Genomic DNA, 9166 nt, shown 5'->3' with positions numbered 1-9166 from the left:
CTTGCTCTACTTCCTACAACGTGTTGAACTGTCAAGTATTCAGCTTGCCAACACAGCCTGTGAATATGTACCCCGCATTTGTATCATTGACAAATGACTTACAGTCTGAACACTAATTGAATTATCACCCAATATTCATATATGCAGGCTTTTGTCGACAATCTGAATATTGTGTGTTTCAGCATGCTGTAGGGAGACAGTAAGAAACTGTATTTGATATACTGCACAAAAATACTGAAAAAATTATCAACAGTTGCAGCTTCTGCCCCGATACTTAGCCTATTTCTTTGTTGTTTTACAAAAATTCATACACTGTCAGACTTTGTCAAGACAAAAGTAACGAAATGCGACAAAATGGTTCCTGATCTTGTTTAATTCTTACTATTATTAGAACAATTGGATGACATTAAAATGTTATTAAATTTTCATTGAGTTACCCGCCAAAGCTTGCAAACGTAAAATAAGGGAACAAAAAAGTTTTAGGCCCCCCCCCTTAAGCCAGAGCAAAATTTCAAGTCCCCCTCCCCTCTACTACTCTCAAAATTTTCAACCTCCTGAATTCCTCCACCCCCCCCCATTAGAGTGTTTTTTTTGTGTGTGTGAACGCAGCCTTACCTGAGCACTCAATTATCAATAATGATTGTTGTTTTTAATTAATAGCTTACCTATCGTTTTCACTAATTGATTCAGGGTCGGCCGCATCTGTCAGTGATAGTACACTATAACAGGCCAGGCTAACGTTTAACATGATCAAGCGAAGTTGCGAAAAGCACTATGGGACGGAGTCTATTGCAGTTGCCGCGCGGGTTGCGTCATGACACACTTTACGTGACAGAGCGCACGTTCGTATGGCTCGAATCTTACTTCCGGGCTGGATAAGACAACTGTCTTGGCGACTGACTGTGGTAAATTTCATCACATTGTCAAGGTCAGTCATCATGTCTACCGCTCACGACTTCTACCAGCTTAAGCCAATCAAGCTAGGGTGTGAAGTTCGTGGAATCGACCTCACCAAACCCGTCTCTGACGAAGTTGTCGCCCAGATCAAGAGAGATGTTACAGAGCATCGTATTCTTGTTTTCAAGGATCAACACAACCTAGCACCTGTAAGACACATCCAAATCAGTAAATGGTTTGGGGAGTTAGAATCTTCATCGTTCTACAAACATCCAAAATCACCGTCTACGGATATCTTCCGAGTTTCCAATGACGAAAGTGAAGGGTGCACCAATGTGGGTCGAACTGGTTGGCACATTGATGGCACTTTCTTTGCGAAGCCATACAGCTATTCTGTCTATCATATGGTCCACGTTCCCGCCAAGGGTGATACAGGTAATCCCAGTTTCATTACTGTAACAACTGTCCCTCCACGTTTCTTGACCGTTTTGTGGAGGGACCGTGCTGTAACAACTGTTTACTCATAGCACGGTCCCTCCACATTTTGTGGAGGGACCGTGTCTCAATTCAAGTGTAGTCAGTGTCCATGACGAGTGTTTGAAACAAACGAGCAGGTCATGGAAGGTCATCAGTCACTAGCAGTGACCTTTATGTTCAGGTCATCCAGTTCACTCGGACCATGGATGTAAATTTTTTACATCCATGCTCGGACTGACTTACTGACTGACAGGTTGTTGTGTTCTGAAGTCAATTGAGACATAACGTACAGTATTCTCAATTCTCAGGACTGATCCTTGTTGCAGTGGAAGGCATGTGTTAGTGAGATGACTTTCAAATATCACATTTTAGCCATTTGTCCAATCTATCAAATTTGCATACACAATGGTAGCTGTGGAAACGCAGCTATCTGTTGGCGGGGTAGCGGGGATCGCTATGCGGGTCAAAGGTCAATTCGTGGCGGGGTTGACCTTTGACCTGCATAGCGATCCCCGCTACCCCGCCAACAGATAGCTGCGTTTTCACAGCCAACACAATGGAAATAGTCAACCATGAGTTGACACTTTCTTTACGTGTTGTCTACTCAATGTTGTAAGTTTGAAGATTGTGGAGAATTCGCTATCGCAATCTTTGTCTGAAGATAAAAAGAATACAGACAAAACAAAAAAGTCATTCACATACTGACAAAGAAAAAAACAAGTATAATTTTCTTTAGTTACCTGGAGTTGCTTAACATTACCTTCAGTTTCAGTGAGAAAACAAGATTTTAATCTGCTGCTGTAGTAATAGTAGTTTTTGTGGTGCAGACAATACAATAATATTCTCAAAGGCTAAATAACAGTTGTTGGGGTCACATATGGATAAGCATTAAGTTACACTGAACTTTCTGTTGTGAATGTAAGGAAGGTTAATATCTAATATTTATAGTGAGTTTAATCTTAACAGTTATGGACGCATCAATGCCAGCGTTTTATGTATCAATATGCATACTGTAGACTGGAAGGAGACTTTGATTTGATATTGGAGATATGTCGTCGGTTGATTGAAGTAGTTTTTTTGGTGGACATATGTTTGATTGTAAGATCTTGATGTATAGTTACATATATGGTGGACATATGTTTAAACTCAAATCATACCTGTCCACACATTAGCTTGGAATATGTGTACAGTATACAGTTTACATGATTGTTCTGGCTGTAAATTGCCACCCAGCTGGTGCCTCTCATTGGTCTATTCCTTTATCGTCACACCAATCTGTGAATTTGATCGCTAGGTGTGTAAATTCTACACAGCCAATGACATTATATCTTTCTGATTGGCTGTACGTCAGTCCTACAAGTAGAGTTTACCGAGTGTTCAATTAACATATAATAATTCACTTTAATGTTAAAAATTTAAGTTTTTCAGCTCATATTTGGTTTTATATATAAATACCAAAAAGAGCTTATATGATGAGTCTAAGTGGCGTCTGTATGTCTGTATATTTGTGGGTATGTATGTGCGGATGTATGTCCGTCACACACAAAGGCTCCTATACCACCAAAGCTACCGTCTCAGTATTTGGTGTACAGGTAGATGTAGGGGTTGAGATGTGAATTTGTTCAAATGAACACATCAGTGTCAAAAATGTGCAAATGAGGAAAGAAAAAGGAAATACTGCAAGTGTGCAGGAGTGGTGGCAGTGATCTGAATCAGCCCACACATCTGAATAAGAGGATTTTGACCTTAACCTATTTGTATGCCGGGTACCTATTATGTTTGGGAGTGGTAGCAGTAACTGAAACAGCTAATTGGTCATTTCCTATCATTGTTTATGAACTGTGACATATTAACAGATCTGCTGAAACCATGGATGTCTATTTTTGTACATCCATGGTTGAAAGATTCTCTGCTATGCATGTTGCTAAAGTTGACCTTCAGTACCTAAAGTTTCAGACCTTATTTACTTTTGTCATTCTTAATTTTCTGGTTTAAATATTTCTTGTTGTTTTTCTGGTTGTACTGTACAGAAATTGTCATAACATCAACGTGTAATTTTCCTGCACGGAACAGATAGAAATAACACTTATTGTTGATCTTTGGTATGTACCAATGCTGATCAAATTTGAGCGACACCGTATAATTGTGGTATTTTTATAGAAAAAAACATGTTTGAAAAGAAGCAAGGTTCCTCACAAGAGGATGTATTTGGTGATAGTGGACATGAAAGTAGACATTCTGCATTTCTTTATACCATATACTTCACATTTTTCTGATGTTCTCATACCCCCCGGTGAAAAAGTTAACACATTAACTTACTATTCACACTGTAGTAAAGTTTTAAACTTATCGGGTTTTAAACTTATATGCACCACATATAGGATAATATACCTACAAGGGTAACGCGTAAAGTTTGTGAGTTTTTCCCCTTGTTAAATCATTTTTTTACCCTTTTAGTGCTGTAGTTTTTTCTGCCAAAATTTTATTACATTTTGTTAATATGAATATGAATTTTTCTATAGTTTTTTGATAACTTTTGACCAAATTGACATCACCTTTCATTAGCTTTGCTTTTTTATCAAAATTTTGGCAAAAATCTGAAAAAATTGACTGGGGTATATTTTACAAAAGGCAACAATAATTGACCTTGGCGCTCAAAGGGATAATTACTATGGTTACATTTGTGTTTTGATTCATCGCAGTATTTGCGCCACTGAATGAAATCATCATGGGACTGCCAGAATCTCAAAGAAATCGCTGGGACAGACTGTGGATGGTTAGTGACAGACGAGGCGGTGTCATTCACCCACTTATTTACTCTCATCCTGAAAGTGGTGAAAAGGTAAGTTCTAATTTATAGATATATGTCTCTCTTTGTCAGTGTTTAGAATTATATTACCTGCAGTACAAAAGTAGAGTGTGATAAATAGCTTCTCTGTGGATTAAAGGTATACTGCAGTCACCTGTAATCTAAATATGCCCATATATAGTCAAAGGGGTGTTCCTTGGTATTCAAAATGCCCATGTGAGGGTGCTAGCTGTTTTTAAAAAGTAGCCACTTGCTTCTTTCTATGGTAACTTTGGCAAAATTGGAACATTGGAACAGATGACAGTATACCTTTAAGAAAACTATACATTAAATAATCTAATAGCTGTGGTAAACGCTGTCAATCATAAGTTAAATCTTACTTCTTCAGGCGGCTCATCTTACATCAACAATCATTCTTTTCATCTACTGTATCTATTTCTGTAGACATGTATGACTTAAAGTTCTTATCCTAAAGGCATTTGTGTCTGTCCTTCAATTTGTATGTTTATTGAGCATTTCTAAACGTATCAGATGAAGATTCATGCAAGAATATAGATAACATGAACAAGCCCAAGCTTGAAATTTTTTTTGAAAACTATGAGTCCTATCAAATTGATGTCATTTGTTTGGGTTTATTTTTACATAGGACGTAGGGACCTCAAATATGACAAAGCCACTGGTACACTGTAGACTGAAAGTTTAGCCATGTTTGGGTGCTCTGGAGCTTCACAACCTCTAACCCTACACTGTTATGCAAAATTGTAAGATATGTATACAGAACTGTGCGAAAACTGTGTTGTGTGTGCGACTTTTCTTGCAGACACTGTGTATACACATGGGTATGACAGATTCATTCACTTGGGACAAAGGAACACCACAAGAAAGAATGACAGACTGGAAAGAAACGTCTCAACTTCTTCAAGAAATAAACCATGAATTTATCAAGAATGATAAAGCAATACAGTATTCACATCAGGTAAACAGAACAATTTTAGAAATCGACAGTAGCATGACAGCTATGGTTGGCCATCGCGTTCACCGGGGCAAGTCTAATAAAATTTAACAAAGTCAAGTTGACAAAGTCAAGGAACTCACCAAATTGTTATTTGGTCAAGACTTCAAGACTTATAAAATTCTGTAAACTTCACAATCAGATTCCATCTGAAAACCTTAAGTACTATACTCACCTGATAAAGAAGTCAGCAAGCAAACCACTCGGCTACATCTCCGCTCTCAATAATAACAAAATTAATTTGTTGTAATTTTGACGCTGACCCCTCAATATAGCTAGAGTACCATGAGGTGGACACATATACATACATGTACATGCTAGCAATAGGCAGCAGTAAATGTATAAGCTCAATGACAGGAAGTGGCATGACTAGGGTGTTCTCCAATCACAGGAATAAACACCATCAGAGATTTGACAAGTGGGGCATAACTTGCTAAGTTGTGTGAATTTCACAAACCCACAGCCTAGATGAACCACTGTTTAGGATGTGCAAATGTCAAATTTTTTCATTGATTTCAGTGGCAAGTTGGAGATTTCATTATATCAGATAATCTAGCCGTGGGTCATGAAGCGTCTCCTGATAGCCAAACATCAAGAGCTGAAGTTGGATTGCGAGTCTTACATCGCATCACAGTGGCTGGCAAAGAAGCACCTACCAAGAAATATGCATTACCCGATCCTCAGAAAGACGAACTTTGACATTCTTGTCTCACAACCTCTTCAAGGAAAATATTTTGACCTAAGAGAACAGGTGATGAAGGTGACAATCGTTGTCAGACCTATCTGAACAAAAATTGCTGCCAACTCTAAAGTGCTTGCATGATTTTAATTGCTGCTATCTTACACAGTTAGTGCAAGGATTATACAGATGTGGTTCAAAGTTTATATCTAAAACTTATGTAGTTTTATCTTTCTATTTTTGCAGTTTCAGGAGCATTGTAAATAATGTGAAGTGAATGTTATCAGAATTTCCATAATGGTAACAGTAAAGTAATGTGTGTAACAGATCATAAATGTATCATGGTGACAATAAAAAGCAAACACGTTGACAGTGTGATTTACCTAAGAAACTTGAGGTGACGAGTCAATAATAAGAATAAAGGTCAGAAACCTTTCTGTGCAAGGCAACAAAGTGAAAATATTGGCTTTAATAGGATTGTCAACAAATTATTTCATTCTGTTGATTTTCATAGTTATTAATATATCAGATTGATGATTTTGTCCTGCTTTATGACAATGGAGTAAAAGAAGACAAACCTAGTCACTTGTTAGTGAAAGGCTCTCTACTGCACAGACTCTGTGTGATTGCTGATTGTGTATTCAAATTTGCCAGTAATAAGGACAGGAGAGAATGAGAATTTAGGAGAACATGTGCATTTGTTTTAGCATGGCAGTAATATTGCAAATTTTAATGAATGGGTCATGTGATCTTTGATAAATGGATGGAGAGTGAAGATGGCAAACTCTATTTTGTGAAATTGTCGTTATTGTCTTTCTATCAGGGAGTAAAAAAGTGTTGAGTCCTGGTGTCATGCTCCATACAATCTGCTAAAAATTATGTTGAATTCAGGACGGTTAATAATTGGTCTGTATTTTGACCATCTACCAAGGTTTAATGGTGTATCACCAACCTGAAAGTAAATAGACATAAATGGTGAATGGAATTTACCATTAAAAGCAAACAATGCGGAATGATGGTTGTCTTTGATGTAATATTTGATATTAGAAAGTCAAATACTGCAACTTCACATTGCTACTGGTCTACAATACAGAGAAGTAAAAACTCACCTGATCACTGGTTGCTGCAATGCATTGTGGATGATTAGCACCACTGACCATACAAACATAAGAACTTGTAGTGAAAGCAAAGAATTTCAGATACAACTTGCTGTAGTCTGCTGGGATCATTAAATTTTAAGATTATTCTGTTTTCAATTTTTGCTAATTGAAGTCTGTCTTGCAAAGTTAAATATATTTTTCAGTTAGACTTCTCTGTCTATGTATGTGTATGATACTTGGACACACTGCAAGACTGCATTAAAAAATGCCGGTAACACTGTGCTGTTTTTTATACAAATACCACATTACTGATCATCATACAGATGTAAAATTTCAATTATTGTGCAATAATGTAAAAATAATACTTTTTTACCATTTAAAAAAGTCTGATCCATGCAGTATTTAGCCAAGGGACTTGCTCCCAGTCTGGTGGCTCTTACATATGAAATGACAGACCACTGCTTTCAGAGTTTTTATTAAAGTTTCTCCAGTATTGTTTGTTTTAAGTTTCAGTGCATTTGTGATTGACACGTATCATATAAGTTTGTCAGACTTCTCTCCATCAGGTGACAATTCTTTTAACATGAATAAAGATTCAAGTGGGAAATTGATAAAATCTTTCAGAAAGCATTCATCATTGTAAGACACTTTATTAGCGAATACTGTTCAATGTCAAATCATTCCTTTCATACTCAAGTCAAAAGTGAGCAAAATACATTTAATGCCGTTTGGCGATACTTATCACATGACGATTTTAGGCCCCAAGTTAAAAGTGAACAAAATACATGTAATGCCGTTTGGCGGTACTTATCACATGACGATTTTAGGCGTTTTAGGGTTTTTTGCTGTTCCCTCATTACTGTTCATTAGTTTTGAGTGACCTAATTGCCGTTCCTCCAACCGTCACAGGTCGTAAAAAATGAGCACTCCCATATTAAATTTCCGTGTTCTTCTCACCACCCTAGGCCGCATACTACACCCCCTTACCCCCCCCCCCCCCATTCCCAGTTCTCTCCAACGAAGAGGCAATGCACTGAGTTCAGCGAGTGCATGGTGGTGAACAGCGCCACCCGCGTTCAGGTAGTTGTAACGTTTGACCCAAGTTTGACCTTGTATTAGCATACCTCAAGAAATGTTTGTGGAGTCGCATTCAGCTGGTGCCTGCCAAAACAAGGAAAAACTGTGATTTAGCGCCTGATGACCACATCATCATGCCCTTTGAATGATAATAGTTGAGGAGATCACAGTGTTACAATGCGAAACGTCAAGAATGGCAAAATGTGAAGGATTTACGTGGACGCTAGTGACGCTGTTGCTATTCAACAGCCTGTTGCTTGTGACTGTAACTGGTAAGTCGCAAGTTGCAATGCAGATCACTAGACCACTGCACTCCATTCGGTCGCTTGGTATTTGTCTATAACTATGCCAGCGTGTACCCGTGCTACCCACTACCCGACAGTCTGTCGGAGTTCACTGCTTCAATGTATCTGTTATGACACCGAGACTCACAGGCGCTCGTTAGCTGGGTAGTGCTGAGTGAATTGATTGTGGGCTCGATCTGCCCGCCTGACTGCAACTGCTAACTGTCCGTTGCTGTAAATACATTCATCCTGTGAATAGTGATACTTTTGTCATCAGTCTCAGAAAGCTGTTTCCCTTCCACCCTAGGGATTTCAAAAGTATATAGTACAATTTTTAGAGATAACCGATGAGATATTGCTTATTTATTTTATTGATTGATTGATTTATTTCTCTATTAGTTGTGTAAATAAATGAGTAAATAATGTTTACATATATATATAAGGGACTCACAGTAGTCTACTCATAAAGGGTATTTTGAATGAGTTGTGGACACACATGAGTGCTGTACTCCTCAAGGCAAAGAAGAGAGTTTTATTTCATATATGGAATTGTATTAGAAACTTAAAATATCATTTATTGACTATACTTGTAAACAAACAAAAAACACTGCACTTCTTTGTTGACAAACATGAACATAAATATATATATATAATCTTCTTTATTTTATATGGAAATGCAGAAATGAATAACCAAACAAACAAACAACAGGCAAGAGTTCCCTGTAAGCTAACAGTAAAAGAGGGTTCCTACAATCACAGAATAATGTTATGGGAGGCTGTAGACCAATGTAATGGTCAGATACAGCGTGTGCGTGTGTGAATGCATGTGGA

At 37.7% G+C, this 9166-nt stretch overlaps 2 protein-coding genes across 2 annotated transcripts in view; both read left to right on the top strand.

The window, feature by feature from the left end:
- The first annotated feature begins 788 nt into the window (after positions 1–788).
- LOC139139299 (alpha-ketoglutarate-dependent taurine dioxygenase-like) lies at positions 789–7593 on the top strand. Its single transcript, XM_070708174.1, has 4 exons — positions 789–1332; positions 4077–4216; positions 5004–5159; positions 5715–7593. Exons 1-4 carry the CDS (start codon positions 849–851, stop codon positions 5892–5894), a joined length of 960 nt encoding a protein of 319 aa, XP_070564275.1. The 5' UTR covers positions 789–848; the 3' UTR covers positions 5895–7593.
- A 481-nt stretch (positions 7594–8074) lies between these two features.
- LOC139139298 (uncharacterized) overlaps positions 8075–9166 on the top strand; it is a 36031-nt gene continuing 34939 nt past the window's right edge. The window contains exon 1 of the mRNA XM_070708173.1: positions 8075–8323. Within this exon, the coding sequence (XP_070564274.1) occupies positions 8197–8323 (127 nt within the window). The 5' untranslated portion in view covers positions 8075–8196. The remainder of the gene's footprint in view (positions 8324–9166) is intronic.

This window comes from Ptychodera flava, chromosome 8, assembly GCF_041260155.1.
Source record: "Ptychodera flava strain L36383 chromosome 8, AS_Pfla_20210202, whole genome shotgun sequence".
Classification (NCBI taxonomy): Eukaryota; Metazoa; Hemichordata; class Enteropneusta; family Ptychoderidae; genus Ptychodera; species Ptychodera flava.
This window is presented reverse-complemented; position numbering and strand designations above follow the sequence as displayed.

What these genes read in the sequence shown, in the direction of transcription:
- LOC139139299 (XM_070708174.1), top strand. Translation starts at nt 849, where the DNA reads ATGGCTCGAATCTTACTTCCGGGCTGGATAAGACAACTGTCTTGGCGA. An exon ending in TCCCGCCAAGGGTGATACAG is followed by an intron (nt 1,333 to 4,076) that starts GTAATCCCAGTT and finishes GATTCATCGCAG; the next exon opens with TATTTGCGCCACTGAATGAA. An exon ending in CAATACAGTATTCACATCAG is followed by an intron (nt 5,160 to 5,714) that starts GTAAACAGAACA and finishes CATTGATTTCAG; the next exon opens with TGGCAAGTTGGAGATTTCAT.